Here is a 20,386-nt window from a genome sequence, read left to right on the forward strand (position 1 = left end):
TGCTACTGCTGCTGCTGCTACTACTACTGATGCCCAAACTCCTATAACTTCTCTACTTCTTCTGCTACTACTGCTACTGCTACTACTACAACTACAACTAATACTTTTGCTGCTAGTAATACTATTACAGCTACTACTACTGCTGCATTTACTACTATTACTATTACTGCTGCTACTATTACTACTACTATTACGGCTGCTTCACCAACAACTACTACTTGGACTACTACAACTACTACAACTACTACTGTTACTACTTCTAATACCAGTGGTGTAGAGCACTTATGTAAACAAATAAATAAATACTTAACCTGTTGCTTCTACCTGAGACGCTTGCGTCCCAACTAGAGCTCTGGAAATGCAAATGCGCTACGCTAAATGCTAATAGTATTAGTTCAAACTCAAACGTTCATTAAAATACACATGCAGGGTATCGAATTAAAGCTACACTCGTTGTGAATCCAGGCAACAAGTCAGATTTTTAAAATGCTTTTCGGGGACAGCATGAGAAGCTATTATCTGATAGCATGCACCAATACACTACAACACAAAGGCCACGCAGGGGACGTAAACAAAATAATTAGCATTTCGGCGTTACACAAACCGCACAATAAAATAGAAAACAGTCATTACCTTTCACCATCTTCTTTGTTGGCACTCCCAGATGTCCCATAAACACTATTGGGTCTTTATTTCGATTAAATCGGGCCATATAAAGCCAAGATATCGTTATATGTAGACTGTGTGATAAACGAAAAAAACAGCGATTTCACAACGTAACGTCATTTTTTAAAATTCAAAAAGTAGACGATAAACTTTCACAAAACACTTCGAAATACGTTTGTAATGCTACTTTAGGTATTAGTAAACGTTAATAAGCGATAAAAATCATCAGGAGGCGATGTAAAAATCATTAGCTGTCGTCTTGGAAAAAATTTCACGAGAGAGCTCTTCCAAATGATCTGGGCGGAGACTGGAGGTAAGTGGTTCCCCTGATTCGGTTCAACCAAGAATCAAAGATGATTCAATTCACAAGACTCTAGACAACATGGGGATGCTGTGGGAGTTGAATCCTCGGTCTTATCTAATTCGGCTCACTGTGAACAATTGCTGGAAGTGGCGCAAGGATATTTATTTCCATTTTCTGTGATCAGGTTTTCCTGCGCTTTCCGATGTAACGCACGTTATGTTATAGCCACAGTCGTGATTTAACCAGTTTTAAAAACGTCCGAGTGTTTTCTATCCACACATTCTAACCATATGAACGTACTATATTCCTGGCATGAGTAGTAGGGCGCTGAAATGTTGCGCGATTTTTAACAAAATGTTCAAAAAAGTAGAGGGTAGGAGTAATTAAGTCGGTTTTTGGGTATCTGTACTTGACTTGACAACCTTTACTTTTACTTCACTACATTCTTAGAGAAAAGTATGCACTTTTACTCCATATGTTTTCCCTCACACCCAAAAGTAGTTCTTACATTTTGAATGCTTAGTAGGACAGAAAATGTTCCAATTCACACACACACATCAAGATTGTGACCCTGGCTAAATGTAGTAACTAAATGTAGCAACTACATTTACTTTTGATACTTTATATATATATTTTTAAAACCAAATGCTTTAAAACTTTTACTTTAAAACTTTTTTAAAACTTTAAAACTTTTTTTAAAGTATTATTTTGTTGGGTGAATTTCACTTTTACTTGAGTCATTTTCTATTAAGGAAAATTATCTTTACTTTTACTCAAGTATGAGAATTTAGTAGTTTTTCCACCACTGACTACTACTACTACTACGACTCCTACTACTGTTACTTCTTATACTACATGGTGTGTGTGTGTGTGTGTGTGTGTGTGTGTGTGTGTGTGTGTGTGTGTGTGTGTGTGTGTGTGTAGTCCCGGTCAGTAAGCCCAATATTCTGCTGAGTGATGCGTCCCCAGCGGAAGGATCTTCGGTGTGGCTGCGCTGCGGCCTGGAGAATGGTACTGAGCCGCTTTTCTTCATGTGGGAGCATGAGACTTACAATGGATTGGTCAGCACCATCTCCCAGGGCAACAGACGTGTGTTCAACATGACAGAAGTCACCCGTAACCAAACAGGCTGGTACCGTTGTGGGGCCCGGAACCAGGTCAACCAGGAACGGTCTGACCGCATCTGGCTGGACATCATCTGTTAGTATACACACTACACACTGAACACTACATGCTAAACACTACAAGAACCCCTAACGCTGTACCCCAACTTCCAATCCATCTGTGTGTAACGTAGTGTGTGTGTGCAACATTGTGTGTGAGTGTGTGTAATGTAGTGTGCGTTTGTAACGTAAACCACATTTTATTTGTCACATACACATGGTTAGCAGATGTTAATGCGAGTGTAGCGAAATGCTTTTACTTCTAGTTCCGACCGTGCAGTAACAAGTAATCTAGCAATTTGTTCCCGGTGATGCGTTGTGCAGACCTCATTACCCTCTGGAAGGCCTTACGGTTGTGGGTGGAGCAGTTGCCGTACCAGGCGGTGATACATCTGCATCTGTAGAAGTTTTCAGTGACAAGACACATTTCTTCAGCCTCCTGAGGTTGAAGAGGTGCTGTTGTGCCTTCTTCACTACGCTCTCTGTATGAGTGGACCATTTCACCGTTTGCCTGTGATGTGTACGCCGAGGAACTTAAAACTTTCCACCTTCTCTACTACTATGCCGTCGATGTGGATAGGGTGGCTGCTCCCTCTGCTGTTTCCTGAAGTCCATGATCATCTCCTTTGTTTGTTGACGTTGAGTGTGAGTTTATTTTCCTGACACCACATTCTGAGGGCCCTCACCTCCTCCCTGTAGGCCGTCTCGTCATTGTTGGTAATCAAGCCTACCACTGTGGTGTCATCTGCAAACTTGATGATTGAGTTGGAGGAGTGCATGGCCACGCAGTCATGGGTGAACAGGGCATACAGGAGAGGGCTGAGAATTCACCCTTGTGGGGCCCCAGTGTTGAGCATCAGCGGGATGGAGATGTTGTTTCCTACCCACCTGGGGGTGGCCCATCAGAAAGTCCAGGACACAGTTGCACAAGGCGGGGTCGATACCCAGGGTCTTGAGCTTAATGGCGAGTTTGGAGGGTACTATGGTGTTAAATGCTGAGCTTTAATCGATGAACAGCATTCTTACATAGCATTCTTACATGGACATTCTTGTTAGGCAGTGTGCAGTGTGATTGTGATTGTGTCGCCTGTGGACCTATTGGGGTGGTAAGCAAATTGGAGTGGGGTCTAGGGTGTCAGGTAGGGTGGAGGGGATATTATCCTTGACTAGTCTCTCAAAGCACTTCATGATGACGGAAGTCATTTAGCTTAGTTACCTTAGCTTTCTTGGGAACAGGAACAATGGTGGCCCTCTTGAAGCATGTGGGAACAGCAGACTGGGATAGGGATTGAATGAATATGTCCGTAAACACACCAGCCAGCTGGTCTGCGCATGCTCTGAGGACGCAGCTAGGGATGTCGTCTGGGCCTGCACCCTTGCGAGGGTTAACACATTTAAATGTTTTACTCACGTTGGCTGTGGTGAAGGAGAGCCCACAGGTTTTGGTAGTGCATGTAACATAGTGTATGTAACTTAGTGTGTGTGTGTGTGTTTAATATAGTGTGTGTGTCCTCTCCCCAGTCGGTCCTGATATTCCCCAGATAGATGTGACTCCCTACAGTATAACAGACAGAGGATACTCTGCTCGGGAGAGACAGACGGTCTCTCTGCTCTGCCAGGCCCAGTCCAACCCACCCAGTCAATATGTCTGGTTCTACAACAACAGGTATGCCTGAACACACACATACAAACACACACACAATCATGAATCATTATATTTTATGATTATCTTGTTTGTTTAGTCTTTAACATGCACATCCAGGTCGCAATTGTAAATAAGAACTTGTTCTCAACTTGCCTACCTGGTTAAATAAAGGTGAAATAAATCAATCTTTGGCTAGATTGAATCAGTTCATCTTTGGCTAGATTCAATCAGTTCCACTCATGATAACCGACCACTGCATACAGTTTTTATTGGTTCTATTTAGCCGATGTTGGAGGTGTAATTGCGTTGGACCTTTTCAAATCAGCACGTGGCTCCCATCATTTTCACAGTCCCCAGGTCCAGAACAAATTCAATCAAACATATAGATGAGTGCATGGAACTCCCTTCTATCTTATAAAGCACAACTGAACAGCAAACCTGGTTTCAAAAAAAAGAATAAAGCAACAACTCATGGTACAACGTATCTCCCCCATGTGACCTACTTGTTGTGTGTATGTACTGACATGTATGTGGAAATGATAGATGCACACACACTCACACACACACCACATGTTCATGTTTTTAAATGTATTTCTTTCAATTGTAAAGTATTTTGTCTGTGATGTCTTTTCCTTATGCAGCCATGTTACAAATTGGAACACTGGAGTGTGTGATGTAATCTACACCTTGATTAGGCTGATAGAAATCCTTATTAAATTGGAACACTGGAGTGTGTGATGTAATCTACACCTTGATTAGGCTGATAGAAATCCTTATTAAATTGGAACACTGGAGTGTGTGATGTAATCTACACCTTGATTAGGCTGATAGAAATCCTTATTAAATTGGAACACTGGAGTGTGTGATGTAATCTACACCTTGATTAGGCTGATAGAAATCCTTATTAAATTGGAACACTGGAGTGTGTGATGTAATCTACACCTTGATTAGGCTGATAGAAATCCTTATTAAATTGGAACACTGGAGTGTGTGATGTAATCTACACCTTGATTAGGCTGATAGAAATCCTGATTAAATTGGAACACTGGAGTGTGTGATGTAATCTACACCTTGATTAGGCTGATAGAAATCCTGATTATTTTGTTTAGTATCCTTAAGAATCTATTGAAACAGCCAAGCGTCAATCTAATGAACATAATATAAAAATCCCCATCAAATATCGGTCAGTTTAAGATAGAGATATGTTTTTTTTGGATGGGCTGAGTCTCAATACACATTATGTCGCACTTCAGAATCTGTGGTGGAAAGAGTTGCAGAGGTACAGAGCTGTTTGTCAGAACAGTTCTCTGTTTTGATCTTTGACCCTCAAAATCCCCACGGGACTCATATGAAGGTACAAGTCAATGGAAGTATGGAGGTAGTTTTGTGCCAACAAAACTAAGGGCTTAAATATGTGTTCCAAAAAACATTTCTTATCACTGGATAATAAACTAGATTAGCTCGGTTCGAGACTATCCTACCAAAGGGATATTAAAAACAGTAATATCTTATATTTCATCGAGTTGTGGCTGAACGACGACACGGATAATATACTGTTGGCTGGGTTTTCCGTGCATCGGCAAGAGTTAACAGCTACCTCCGGTAAGACAAGGGTGTTGTTGTGTGTCTATTTTAACAGCTGGGGTGCGATGTCTAATATTAAGGAGTCTTGAGGTATTGCTCGCCTGAGGTAGAGTACCTCATGATAAGCTGAAGACCACACTACCTACCAAGAGAGTTTTCATGTATATTTTTTGGAGCTGTCTATTTACCATCACAAACCAATGCTAGCACTAAGACCGCACTCAACGAGCTGTATAACACCATAAGCAAACAAGAAAATGCTCATCCAGAAGAGGCACTCTTAGTGGGCATGGACTTTAATCCAGGCAAATTTAAATATTTTTTACCAAATTTTTACCAGCACGTCACATGTGCAACCAGAGGAAAAAAACTCTAGACCACCTTTACTCCAAACACAGAGAAGAGTACACAGCTCTCCCTTGCCTTCCAGTTGGCAGATCTGACCATAACTATATCCACCTGATTCCTGCTAAAGCAGGAAGTACCAGTGACTCACTCAATACTCAAGAGGTCATATGACACAGATGCTATGCTACAGGACTGTTTTGCAAGCACAGACTGGAATATGATCCAACCAATGGTATTGAGGAGTATACCACCACAGTCACTGGCTTCATCAATAAGTGCATCAATCAATGTTTTCCCTACAGTGACCATACGTACATATCCCAACCAGAATCATGGATTACAGGCAAAATCCACACCGAGGCTAAAGGCTACAAAATGGCGCCGGTGGAGATGGCCGCCGTTTTACGGTCTCCTAACCAATTGTTTTCACGATATTTGTATATTATTTTGTACGTAATGTTTCTCCAACGGCAGACAAGAGCTTCTGAATATCAGGACAGCGGTCACTCACCTCGGATTAGACAACGTTTTTTTCAACAACAACAACAAGCAGGACTCACACGATATTCTGCAAACACCCTACAGGGCAGACATCCCAATTATTCGCAAAAGGAAGCGACGCAGAGGACGTAGAGCAGGATGCCTCGTCCAGACCCACAACAGACATCTAGGAAATCTGCCGTTACCATCAATATTACTGGCCAACGTGCAATCATTGGACAATAAACTAGACGAGGTACGATCACGAATATCCAACCAACGGGACATCAACAAGTGTAATATCCTATGCTTCACAGAATCATAGCTGAATGACGACATGAATATTCAGCTAGCGGGATACACGCTGCACCGGCAGGATAGAACAGCACACTCCGGTAAGATGAGGGGGGGCGGTCTGTGCATATTTGTAAACAACCGCTGGTGCACGAAATCTAAGGAAGTCTCTAGATTTTGCTCACCTGAAGCAGAGTATATTGTGATAAATTACAGGCCACACTACTTACCTAGAGAGTTCTCAGCTATACTTTTCGTGGCTGTTAATTTACCACCACAGACAGAGGCTGGCACTAAGACCACACTCAGTCAGCTGTATAAGGAAATAAGCAAACAGGAAACCACTCACCCAGAGGTGGCGCTCCTAGTGGCCGGAGACTTTAAAACCAGTTAAGCATTAGGGGGCGCTATTAAATTTTTGGGATGAAAAACGTTCCCGTTTTAAACAAGATATTTTGCCACGAAAATATGCTTGACTATGCATATAATTGACAGCTTTGGATAGAAAATACTCTGACGTTTCCAAAACTGCAAAGATATTGTCTGTGAGTGCAACAGAACTAATGTTACAGGCGAAACTCAGATAAAAATCCAACCAGGAAGTGCTGCATTTTTTGAAACCGCCTCATGCCAATGATTCCTTATATGGCTGTGAATGAGCTACGAATGAGCTTATGGTTTCCACGTATTCCCCAAGGTGTCCACAGCATTGTGGCGTCTTTTTACGCATTTCCATTGAAGAATAGCCGTAAGGGACCATATATAGCAAGTGGTCACATGGTGTCTCCCGCAGAAAATCTTGCATAAAATACTGAGGTAGCCATTTTTCCAATCGCTTCTTATGAGAAACCAATTGCCTCGACGGATATATTATCGAATATATTTGTTAAAAACACCTTGAGGATGGATCCTAAACAACGTTTGCCGTGTTTCTGTCGATATTATGGAGCTAATTTTGAAAAAGGTTCGGCGTTGTAGTGGTTCTCAGCCAAGCATGATGAACAAACGGGAGCTATTTTGCCTACAAAAATAATATTTTTGGAAAAAAGGAACATTTACTATCTAACTGGGAGTCTCCTGAGTGAAAGCATCCGAAGTTCTTCAAAGGTAAATTATTTAATTTGGTTTCTTTTCTTATTTTCGTGAAAATGTTGCCTGCTGCCAGCAGAGCCTAGAATAGCATTATGCCATGATAAACTTACACAAATGCTTGTCTAGCGTTGGCTGTAACGCATATTTAGAAAATCTGAGATGACAGTGTTGTTAACAAAAGGCTAAGCTTGTGTTTGAATATATTTAATTCATTTTATTTGCGATTTTCATGAATAGGAAAAGTTTCTAGGGGTATTTATGTCCACTGCGTTATGCTAATGCGTTTGAGGTTATGATTACGATCCCGGATCCGGGATTGCTCGTCACAAAAGGTTAATGCAGGGAAATTTAAATCAGTTCTACCAAATCTCTAACAACATGTTAAATGTGCAACCAGAGGGAAAAAAATTCTAGATCACCTGTACTCCACACACAGAGATGCGTACAAAGTTCTCCCTCGCCCTCCATTTGGTAAATCCGACCACAACTCTATCCTCCTGATTCCCACTTACAAGCAAAAATTAACGCAGGAAGCACCAGTGACTCGGTCTAAAAAAAATGGCCAGATGAAGCAGATGCTAAACTACAAGACTGTTTTGCTATCACAGACTGAAACATGTTCTGTGATTCTTCCGATGACATTGAGGAATTCACCACATCAGTCACTGGATTTATCAATAAGTACATGTTGGACATCGTCCCCACAGTGACTGTATGTACATACCCCAACCAGAAGCCATGGATTGCAGGCAACATTCGCACTGAGCTAAAGGGTAGAGCTGCCGCTTTCAAGGTGCGGGACTCTAACCTGGAAGCGTACAAGAAATCCCGCTATGCCCTGCGACGAACCATCAAACAGGCAAAGAGTCAATACAGGGCTAAGATTGAATCATACTAAACCGTCTCCGACGCTCATTGGATGTGGCAGGGCTTGCAAACTATTACAGACTACAAAGAGAATCACAGCCACGAGCTGCCCAGTGACACAAGCCTATCAGACGAGCTAAATCAATTCTATGCTCATTTCGAGGCAAGCAACACTGTGGCATGCATGAGAGCTTCAGCTATTCCGATCACATGACTGTGATCAGTCTCTCTTTAGCCGATGTGAGCAAGACATTTAAACAGGTCAATATTCACAAGGGGCCAGACGGAACACCAGCACGTGTACTCAGAGCATGTGCAGACCAACTGCAAGTGTCTTCACTGACATTTTCAACTTCTCCGATCACACTGAGTCTGTAATACCTACTTGTTTCAAGCGGACCACCATAGTCCCTGTGCCTAAGAACTTGAAGGTAACCTTCCTAAATGACTACCGCCCATAGCAGTAGTCACTTACGTTGGTAGCCATGAAGTGCTTTGAAAGTCAGTGCTCACATCAACACCATTATCCCAGAAACCCTAGACCCATCTGGACGAAAGGAAGACCTATGTGAGAATGCTGTACATTGATTACAGCTCAGTGTTCAACACCATATAGTGCACTCAAAGCTCATTACTAAGCTAAGGACCCTGGGACTAAACACCTCCTTCTGCAACTGGATCCTGGATGTCCTGATGGGCCACCCCAGGTGGTAAGGCAACAACACATCTGCTACGCTGATCCTCAACACAGGGGTCACTCAGGGGTGCTTATTCTCCCCTCCTGTACTCCTTGGATTTATTCAGATTTAAGGACAGGTAAGGTTTCATTACAATAAGAAGAGTAGCCGCTCAATGATTTGACAGCACAAACACAGAAAAGCAATGCAGTCGTCATTATCGCAGATCAGCCCTGGAACTGATTGAATCTAGGCCTTTATGTTTCTGTTGTATGAACATATGTTTTATATGTTGCGTACAAATTTCTGAATTGGTTCTAATCCCAGTCAGGTGTTTTATATATTGGTTCTAATCCCAGGCAGGTGTTTTATATATTGGTTCTAATTCCAGTCAGGTGTTTGATATACTGGTTCTAATACTAGCCAGGTGTTTAAAATATTGCTTCTAATCTGAGCCAGGTTTTTAATATATTGGTTCTAATCCCAGGCAGGTGTTTTATATATTGGTTCTAATCCAGCCAGGTTTATATATTGGTTCTCATCCCAGCCAGGTGTGTTATATATTGGTTCTAATCCCAGTCAGATATTTTATATATTGGTTCTAATCTCAGACAATATATGGGGGATGATACTCGGAATTGGTCGATTCCCCATCAGACTATACTCACTGCTCCCTCCATAGCTTTAACCAAATAGCTCTACAGGTGCTGCTAACATGGATTAAACTTTTGATGGACTTTATGTTATTGTTACACTACTGTCAAGGTACCATGTTTCCACTTCCTCGTACAGGCAAATGTGTATTGTTAGAAGTAATCCCATCTCCACTAACTCAGGCCTGTCAGTAGTTACACAAGGAAGCGTTGCTCATCTAATATTACCTTGAATGCTCCATCTGATATGAGCTCTCGAAATAGTGGCCTAGGAATTATTCATTTGAATGCTAGAAGCTTGATCCAAAAGCTAGATTTGATTGAAATACTGGTCTCACAATCACATGTTGACATATGGATTATATCTGAATCCTAGCTCTGTCTCTGTTCCAGACTCAGATGGTCTGTTAGCTGGGTATAATGTCTACAGAGCAAACAGAGTGGCTAGGGTGGAGGTGGAGGTATTGTCATATATGTCAAATGCAACCTAGATGTCACTGTGTCTATTTCAACTTCTGTTCCGAAACAGTATGCTTAGTTCTAAATGTGGTCCTTGGTCATAATGCACTATTAACGCTAGTGGGAGTTTATTGCCCACCCTCAGATCTGGTATCTGCTCTAAGCAAATTGTTTGAGTTAATGTCTAATTATGTAAACTCTGAATGATTGATTATCGGAGATCTCAATCTGGACTGGCTGATGCCAGCATCGTTTAAATTAAAATATATTTGTAAAGAACTAAATCTTACTCAACTAATAACTATACCTACACGGCCTAATCCAAAAGACCCCCAAAAATCTACGTAAATAGACCTTATCTTAATCTGTCTGCGCACGGAACCCGCTAGCGTGCTGAAATTCCACAACATACGGTGATCGCTACATAAATAGTCATATTAAACATTCATGAAAATACAAGTGTCTCACATGTATCGAAAGCCTAGAATCTTGCTAATCCAACTGCGTTGTCAGATTTAAAAAAGGATTTACTGCGAAAGAATACGATGCGATTATCTGAGCATAGAGCCCCATAAAAATAAAAATAATTAACCAGCGCATGCGTAACATAATCACAAACTGCATTAAAATAAATAGTTTACCTTTGACGAAGGTGAGACAGAGATTGTTGTAGGACGATTCATTTAGCGATTGTGGAGGAATATTTTTTGAACGGGAGAGGACATTGTTTTGGACTGGTAAGTTCTTATCATGCCCTTGTTTGAAATTAATAATATAAAACATTATTTGTGATTTTTATTTTATTTTAGAAGCAATATATAAACATGTAATGTCATGAAATGTGAGATGCGTGTGTCTGCCGCCCCACCCCAACCCACATGAAATAGCCTATTTGAGGCTGTTGAGGAGAGGGCAGGACCACATCAATGGCCAAAGTGAAATGGAGACAGTAGGTACAGCTGGTCTGTTGTAATATAATAAAGACAGTAGATCTAGCTGGTCTGTCATAATATAATAGAGACAGTAGATCTAGCTGGTCTGTTGTAATATAATAGAGACAGTAGATCTAGCTGAAATGTCATATTATAATAGAGACAGTAGATCTAGCTGAAATGTCATAATATAAAAGAGACAGTAGATCTAGCAGGTCAAAATAATATATTCAAACTTATGTTCCCTGTACTCTCTCTATATATTGGTTTATTATACCTGTTGATACAGGGCTCATATGTGAAACTATTCTAACTGAACATTTTCTTTCACAGTGACACTGACTCCGAACGGGAGTCTTATCCGGTGTCCTGTGTGAATTTAAGTATGCTCTCTCTAATTCTCACTTTCTCTCTCTCGGAGGACCTGAGCCCTAGGACCATGCGTCAGGACTACCTGGCATGATGACTCCTTGCTGTCCCCAGTCCACCGGGCCTTGCCGCTGTTCCAGTTTCAACTGTTCTGCCTGCGGCTATGGAACCCTAAACTGTTCATTTTTACTCTTGAGGTGCTGTCTTGTTGCACCCTCTACAACCACTGTGATCTCAACCCGGCACAGCCAGAAGAGGACTGGCCACCCCTCATAACCTGGTTCCTCTCTAGGTTTCTTCCTAGGTTTTTGCCTTTCTAGGGAGTTTTTCCTAGCCACCGTGCTTCTACACCTGCATTGCTTGCTGTTTGGGGTTTTAGGCTGGGGCTATGTAAATAGATTTGATTTGATAGGGGACTGAGGGTCTTCCAAATATTGAAAGTGTGTAAATAGTTAGACATGTTATTTTGTAAATATATATATCTTTTTAAATATATTTTTTAATCAATAATTATTTCATTTTTTTTTCTTTTTTTTCTCCTCCATTTTATTTCCTCCATTTCCTCAATTTTTCCTCCATTTTGTTATTTTGTATATAGTTATTTGTTTCAAAATGTATACCTTCACCAATTTGGGCACTTGGGTACATTTGGGCTACTTGTGTGGGAAGTTATTTTGGAAGTTATCATTCTGAAACTTTGCACAAGTACTGTTGCCCTCTTAAATTGTTTCACTGAAATTGTCCCCATCATCCTATCTGAATGTTTGTTTTATCTTGTTCATTTTAAAGATGATGATACAAAAATAAAAAACATGTTTTTCATTGTTTTATCTAAACCAGATCTATTGTGTTATATTCTCCTACATTACCAGATCTATTGTGTTATATTCTCCTACATTCAATTCACATGTACACAAACTTCAGAGTGTTTTCTTTCAAATGGTACCAATAATATGCATATCCTTTGATCTGTGCCTGAGCTACAGGCTGTCTTCAGGCGGAAATTGCACTTTGTAGGGAGGGAGCTGTAAGAGGTTATTAACAAATACACCTCACAAATATATAGCTAGTGGGTGATTGGCTAATGACATCTGTGACCACTGCCCTATTGCATGTATCAGAGATTAGGCTAAAAAACCTGACCCCCATATAATTCTAAAGAAGAACGATAAACAGAGAAAGCTTTTATCCATGCCCTTTATTACTCAGAGCTTTTATCCGTAAACTGCATTATGGACCCAGTTTTAGCGTTCTCTTTCTTTTCATAAATTTTTACCTTCATGGCCGATAAACACGCCTCGTTAAAGCATGGGTAAAAAATCTAACTAATCCCTGGTTCTCCTGTGATTTGAAAATCATTTTCCCGCAAAATAATCAAGCATGGGCCTTGGCGAGGAAAACTGGTGAAACAGCTGATTGGCTGCTTTTTAGGCAATTGAGAAATAAATGGACCGGATGAATAAAAAAGCCAAATCTAGGTATTTGCTTGATGCTATGACAGAGTCTGCTGGTGATCCCTCTAAATTCTGGAAAACTGTCAACTCACTTAAACGAGGAAACTCCTTGATTTCCCTGCCGAAGCAAATTACATCAGAATCTGAGATCATCAGTGAAATTTGCAATGTTTTTAATAAGCATTTTATATCTGCTCGTTTTCTTTTTGAAAGAAAAAATGGCCAACATGATCCTGATTGGTCTATTGTTTCAGTCCCTCGGCCTTCAGCTGATGTGGAAAACAGTAAACCAGTTTTTTAATTTTCAAAAAGTCACAGAAGAATAGGTCTTATTTGCACTATCTGCTATAGATTCTAAGAAATCATTAGGCGCTGACTATCTGGATCCATATTTACTCAAGTGTGCGGCACCTATTATTGCTGGTGTAGTGACGCATATTTTGAATCAAACATTTGCCGTTGGATCTTGGAAAACAGCTTTGCTTTACCACTCCTCAAGGGAGGTGATGGTAGTGGATTGGATAATTATCGGCCCATCTCTAAGCTCTCCTGTTTGGCAAAAATTCTAGTCATTCGTGAATAGGCAACTAGAATCTTTTTTAACTGTTAACAATACTCTTTCTAGTAATCAATCTGGCTTTAGACCTAAACACAGTACTATTACGGCCACTGTACGTGTTGTAAATTATATTCCTAATGCCCTAGATAATAGAAAGTACTGTGCCGCCTTGTTCATAGATTTTGGGTAAACTGTGGTCAACAGGACTGGAATTGGATGACTGTCGTTGGTTTCATGACTATGTAAAGGATAGAAGTCAGGCTGTTAGAGTCGACAGCATCCAGTCAGTGCCATTGGAGTTGGTTAAAGGGGTCCCACAACGTTTTATACTTGGTCCATTACTGTTCTCTACATAAACAATATCGGTGATGAGATAAGAAAGTGTCAAATTAATTTTTATGCTGATGACACTGTCATGTACTCTATCGCTTCAATGGCTGACCAAGCATTATCACTATTGGAGACAGATTTTAAGATATTACAAGGGTCTTTTATACAGCTGAAACTTGTTTTAAATGCAAAGAAAACACATTTTATGATTTGCAATAGGTTCAAAAAGTTGGTTGTAAATACACTTGCACTTACGAGCTTAGATGGTTCTCAAATTAATCAGGTCTCTGCATATACATACTTAGGGATATGGTTGGATGATAAACTGTCTTTTAAAATGCATATTGACGAACTTTGTAAACGGCTAAAAATCATGCTATGCTTTCTCTATAGAGACAGGACGTGTTTGTCCTCTACAAATAGAAGACAACTTGTGCAAGCTACGTTTATTGTGCAAGCTACGTCTGTTATAGATTATGGCGATATTATTTACATGCTTTTTCCTGTTATGCTCCTTGCCTATGGAGTAGCCTGCAGACTTAACTTAAACTTGAGACTCTTGTCTCCCATTTTAAATATTTATTGGAGCATTTTTATTTTTGTATTGTTTGTAACTGTTTCGGGTAATGCACGTTTTTGTGCTGTTAGTAGAATAACCTGTGTAAATGTAATCTGTTTCTCTATTTTTAAATTTTCTGTGATCATTTTGTCGTTAATCGTTGTAGCTAAACTGTATGTGTAAACATGTACACGCAGGGCCCAGCTGTAAAAGCGACCTTGGTCTCAGTCTTGTTGAAATAAAGGTATAATAATAAATAATAATATATTGGTTCTAATCCCAGGTCAGGTGTTTTATATAATGGTTCTAATTCAGTCAGTTGTTATTTAAATTGTTTCTAATCCAGCCAGGTGTTTTATATATTGGTTCTAATCCCAGACAGGTGTTTTATATATTGGTTCTAATACCAGCCAGATGTTTTATACTTTGGTTCTAATCCCAGCCAGGTGTTTTATATATTGGTTCTAATTCAGTCAGTTGTTATTTAAATTGGTTCTAATCCAGCCAGGTGTTTTATATATTGGTTCTAATCCCAGACAGGTGTTTTATACTTTGGTTCTAATCCCAGCCAGGTTTATATAATGGTTCTAATCCCAGTCAGGTGTTTTTTATATAGGTTCTAATCCAGCCAGGTGTTTTATATATTGGTTCTAATCCCAGACAGGTGTTTTATACTTTGGTTCTAATCCCAGCCATGTTTATATAATGGTTCTAATCCCAGCCAGGTGTTTTATACTTTGGTTCTAATCCCAGCCAGGTTTATATAATGGTTCTAATCCCAGTCAGGTGTTTTATATATTGGTTCTAATCCAGCCTGGTGTTTTATATATTGGTTCTAATCCAGCCTGGTGTTTTATATATTGGTTCTAATCCAGCCAGGTGTACACGGGACCCCAGTTCACCATCACTAGGATTCTGCGGATGCGCACGGGTACCTATGCCTGTCAGGCTCAGAACACACACCTCAACACCCGCTCTCTCAAGACCATCAACCTCACTGTTTACTGTGAGTAACCTCTGACTTCTAAACCCTAACACCTGACCTCACACACACACACATACACACCGGAAAACACATATACCGACACGACACACACACACACATATATAACCACAGAAACACACACACACACACACGCAAACACACACACACACACACACACACACACACACACACACACACACACACACACACACACACACACACACACACACACACACACACACACACACACACACACAATAACAACACATTCAACACAGTGTTGTGTTGTATGTTGTCCCCCAGACCCTCCAGATGGTTCCCCCTCCTGCTCTGTTCTGCCAGCAATGAACTACTCCTCCCTCAACCTGACCTGTTCATGGCCGGGGGGGCTGCCCCCACCTTCACTACGCTGGACCACAAACCTTCTGGCACAGGTACACACGCACACACATGCACATGCACGCACACACGCAGAAAGGGTCCTAACAAATTAAATTATTGTTGTTCTGGTTAATATTGTACCAGGGAGGGGTGTGGCTTGGGGGTGAAGGGGCATGGCCAGCCAACAATGTCTCCGTACTGCAATCTGGATCCCAGACCTCCAACAACTCTCTGTTCACCTGCCTGGGGATACACCCTGCTCTCAACACCTCCACACAATGCACTGCACGGGCTTGTAAGTCTCACACACAGCATGGTCCTATATGCCACATACACGTACACACACCAGTGTTGTGGAAGCTACACTGAAAATATAGTTTACCAAACCAATTACTTCACACTGGAAGAAGTTAAGCTACACTATTTTATTTATTTAACCTTTATTTAACTAGGCTGTGTGCCTGAGCTACAGGCTGTTAGATTTGGGTATGTCTTCAGGCGGAAATTGCACAAAGTAGGGGGGAGCTGTAAGAGGTTATTAACCTGGGTTGAGCGAGAACATTCTCACCAAGGATATGCATATTCTTGGTACCACTTGAAAGAAAACACTCTGAAGGTTGTGTACATGTGAATTGAATGTAGGAGAATATAACACAATAGATCTGGTAATGTAGGAGAATATAACACAATAGATCTGGTAATGTAGGAGAATATAACACAATAGATCTGGTTTAGATAAAACAATGAAAAAAAAACACACTTTTTTTTTTGTATCATCATCTTTAAAATGAATCAAATCAAATCAAATCACATTTTATTATTAATATCAGTGAAGACACTTGCCAGTTGGTCTGCGCATGCTTTGAGTACACGTCCTGGTAATCAAATCAAATCAAATGTTATTTGTCACATACACATGGTTAGCAGATGTTAATGCGAGTGTAGCGAAATGCTTGTGCTTCTAGTTCCGACAATGCAGTAATAACCAACAAGTAATCTAACTAACAATTCCAAAACTACTACCTTATACACACAAGTGTAAGGGGATAAAGAATATGTACATAAAGATATATGAATGAGTGATGGTACAGAGCGGCATAGGCATGATACAGTAGATGGTATTGAGTGCAGTATATACATATGAGATGAGTATGTATGAGTATGTAAACAAAGTGGCATAGTTTAAAGTGGCTGGTGATACATGTATTACATAAGGATGCAGTAGATGATATAGAGTACAGTATATACGTATACATATGAGATGAATAATGTAGGGTATGTAAACATTATATTAGGTAGCATTGTTTAAAGTGGCTAGTGATATATTTTACATAATTTCCCATCAATTCCCATTATTAAAGTGGCTGGAGTTGAGTCAGTGTGTTGGCAGCAGCCACTCAATGTTAGTGGTGGCTGTTTAACAGTCTGATGGCCTTGAGATAGAAGCTGTTTTTCAGTCTCTCGGTCCCAGCTTTGATGCACCTGTACTGACCTCACCTTCTGGATGATAGCGGGGTGAACAGGCAGTGGCTCGGGTGGTTGTTGTCCTTGATGATCTTTATGGCCTTCCTGTGACATCGGGTGGTGTAGGTGTCCTGGAGGGCAGGTAGTTTGCCCCCGGTGATGCGTTGTGCAGACCTCACTACCCTCTGGAGAGCCTTACGGTTGTGGGCGGAGCAGTTGCCGTACCAGGCGGTGATACAGCCCGACAGGATGCTCTCGATTGTGCATCTGTAGAAGTTTGTGAGTGCTTTTGGTGACAAGCCGAATTTCTTCAGCCTCCTGAGGTTGAAGATGCGCTGCTGTGCCTTCTTCACGATGTTGTCTGTGTGGGTGGACCAATTCAGTTTGTCTGTGATGTGTACGCCGAGGAACTTAAAACTTACTACCCTCTCCACTACTGTTCCATCGATGTGGATAGGGGGGTGTTCCCTCTGCTGTTTCCTGAAGTCCACAATCATCTCCTTAGTTTTGTTGACGTTGAGTGTGAGGTTATTTTCCTGACACCACACTCCGAGGGCCCTCACCTCCTCCCTGTAGACCGTCTCGTCGTTGTTGGTAATCAAGCCTACCACTGTTGTGTCGTCCGCAAACTTGATGATTGAGTTGGAGGCGTGCGTGGCCACGCAGTCGTGGGTGAACAGGGAGTACAGGAGAGGGCTCAGAACGCACCCCTGTGGGGCCCCAGTGTTGAGGTTCAGCGGGGTGGAGATGTTGTTGCCTACCCTCACCACCTGGGGGCGGCCCGTCAGGAAGTCCAGTACCCAGTTGCACAGGGCGGGGTCGAGACCCAGGGTCTCGAGCTTGATGACGAGCTTGGAGGGCACTATGGTGTTAAATGCCGAGCTGTAGTCGATGAACAGCATTCTCACATAGGTATTCCTCTTGTCTAGATGGGTTAGGGCAGTGTGCAGTGTGGTTGAGATTGCATCGTCTGTTGACCAATGAACAATGAACAAGATAAAACAAACATTCAGATAGGATGATGGGGACAATTTCAGTGAAAACTATAAGAGGGCAACAGTACTTGTGCAAAGTTTCAGAATGATAACTTCCAAAATGAGTGTGCTACATGACATTTATCATGAAATCACCCAGGTGTCCCACACAAGTAGCCCAAATGTAACCAAGTGGACACATTGGTGAAGGTATACATTTTGAAACAAATAACTATATACAAAATACCAAAACGGTATTCTAACACACACCCCCCAAAAAATTTAGAAAAAAATAATATAAAAAATGGAAAAATAAAAAATTCATTCAAAAATATATGAAAAAATATATAAAAATATATATATACATGTAATGATATTCTCTGAAAAAAAACATTATTTGATATTTGATAATGTTACCTAAGATCTTCATAAACACATCCAAATCATTTCTGATAGTATTTATGAAATGTATTTATTAAACTGTTAGAATGTTGACATTATAAAGACGTGTCATCGGCCCGAATCGGGGTCTGTTTAGGCTTTTCTAGTGTTAAAAACAAAAACGATCTTTCAAAGGAGAATTAGGCAGATCTAATGCCAAAAAAAGATATTCTTGCCTTCTTCACCCATATTTTATTTTATTTTTGCAAAAAAGCAGTGTGTAGTTTCTATAGAAAACTAAACCACCTCATGGATAAAAAGGAACTGAAAACACTATTTAGATTTTAATTTAGTTAAATTACCACTAATCTCTCTCTCTCTCTCTCTCTCTCTCTCTCTCTCTCTCTCTCAGGGTCTCCGTATGGTGAGCCAGTGTGTTCTGCTTATGCCACCGGGATGAACCAGTACCTGCTGCTGTCCTGCTCCTGGGAAGGTAACCACAACAATAGTAACAGCCACAACAACCACCACATCAACAATACATATAATTATAATAATACTGTTCTTGTAGGTGGGTCTCCCAGGGCTGTGGTGTGGTGGGAGGTGCCTAAAGAAGAGGGGAGGGGCCAAGAAGTGGAGACTTCCAAGATCCTGGTACTTCGTTCTAACTCCACCCAGAATGGACAGGCCTACACCTGTTATGCCAAACACCCACTGGACACACACACCAGGACCTGCAGCCTTGGTAAAGAGCACCGTGAGATTGACATGCATCAGGTTTAACTAACAGTCTAACTGACATGTACTGGGTTTAACTAACAGTCTAACTGACATGTACCAGGTTTAACTAACAGTCTAGAATATATGTACTGGATTTAGATAACAGTTTAATAGACATGTACCAGGTTTAACTAACAGTCTAGAATATATGTACTGGATTTAACTAACAGTTTAATAGACATGTACTGGGTTTAACCAACAGTCTAATAAACATGTACTGTGTTTAACTAACAGTCTAAGGAACATGTACTGTGTTTAACTAAGTCTAATAGACATTTAATTACAATTTTTATTTTATTTAACTAGACAAATCAGTTAAGAACAAATTCTTATTTTCAATGACGGCCTAGGAACAATGGGTTAACTGCCTTGTTCAGGGACAGATTTTTTACCTTGTCAGCTCGAGATTCGATCTGCAATCTTTCGGTTATTAGTTCGACGCTCTAACCACTACCACCCCACCTGCCACCCCATAACAGGTTTAACTACAACATTGCATGGTGTCTGTATATGAAGACAGAGATTGACTCTCTCTCTCTCTCTCTACCTGTGTCTGTGTGTGTTTGTGTGTGTGTGTTTATTTCTAGAAGTTTCTAGGGCATAACGTGCTTCAAAAGAAAATAGAGTTCATATTCAACTTATGATGCCCAACCCACTGAACCCGGTTCCTGATCGAACTTGATTGTTTTCCTCCTTCCGGCCTATTCAAAACATGAGAAAGCATTAACTAGTGTCTCCTGCAGAGTACTTATACTAAGGGAAAACAAACATTTACATTTTTTCAATAACTATTCTCAACATAGAACTAACATATCTTTCAAGTTATGTACACATTATTTCATACTTTTAACAAACGTAATTCATATTAACCAATGTTTTGCTTACATGTGAATAGGCCGAAAGAAGGAAGAGAATCACAACAAATTGGATGCTGCCTTGTTGCCAGGCATCAAGGTGAATATGCACAATATAGGCTATATCTTATG

At 40.7% G+C, this 20,386-nt stretch overlaps 1 protein-coding gene across 1 annotated transcript in view; it reads left to right on the forward strand.

Annotated features, from left to right (window-relative positions):
• LOC115120155 (hemicentin-2-like) overlaps positions 1–20,386 on the forward strand; it is a 194,911-nt gene that overhangs the window by 84,084 nt on the left and 90,441 nt on the right. Inside the window, exons 11-17 of the mRNA XM_065005028.1 lie at positions 1,895–2,170; positions 3,655–3,799; positions 15,311–15,441; positions 15,724–15,854; positions 15,946–16,096; positions 19,033–19,113; positions 19,192–19,365. Coding sequence (XP_064861100.1) covers positions 1,895–2,170; positions 3,655–3,799; positions 15,311–15,441; positions 15,724–15,854; positions 15,946–16,096; positions 19,033–19,113; positions 19,192–19,365 — 1,089 coding nt within the window. The remainder of the gene's footprint in view (positions 1–1,894; positions 2,171–3,654; positions 3,800–15,310; positions 15,442–15,723; positions 15,855–15,945; positions 16,097–19,032; positions 19,114–19,191; positions 19,366–20,386) is intronic.

The sequence above is a fragment of the Oncorhynchus nerka genome, linkage group LG19, assembly GCF_034236695.1.
Source record: "Oncorhynchus nerka isolate Pitt River linkage group LG19, Oner_Uvic_2.0, whole genome shotgun sequence".
Taxonomy (NCBI): domain Eukaryota; kingdom Metazoa; phylum Chordata; class Actinopteri; order Salmoniformes; family Salmonidae; genus Oncorhynchus; species Oncorhynchus nerka.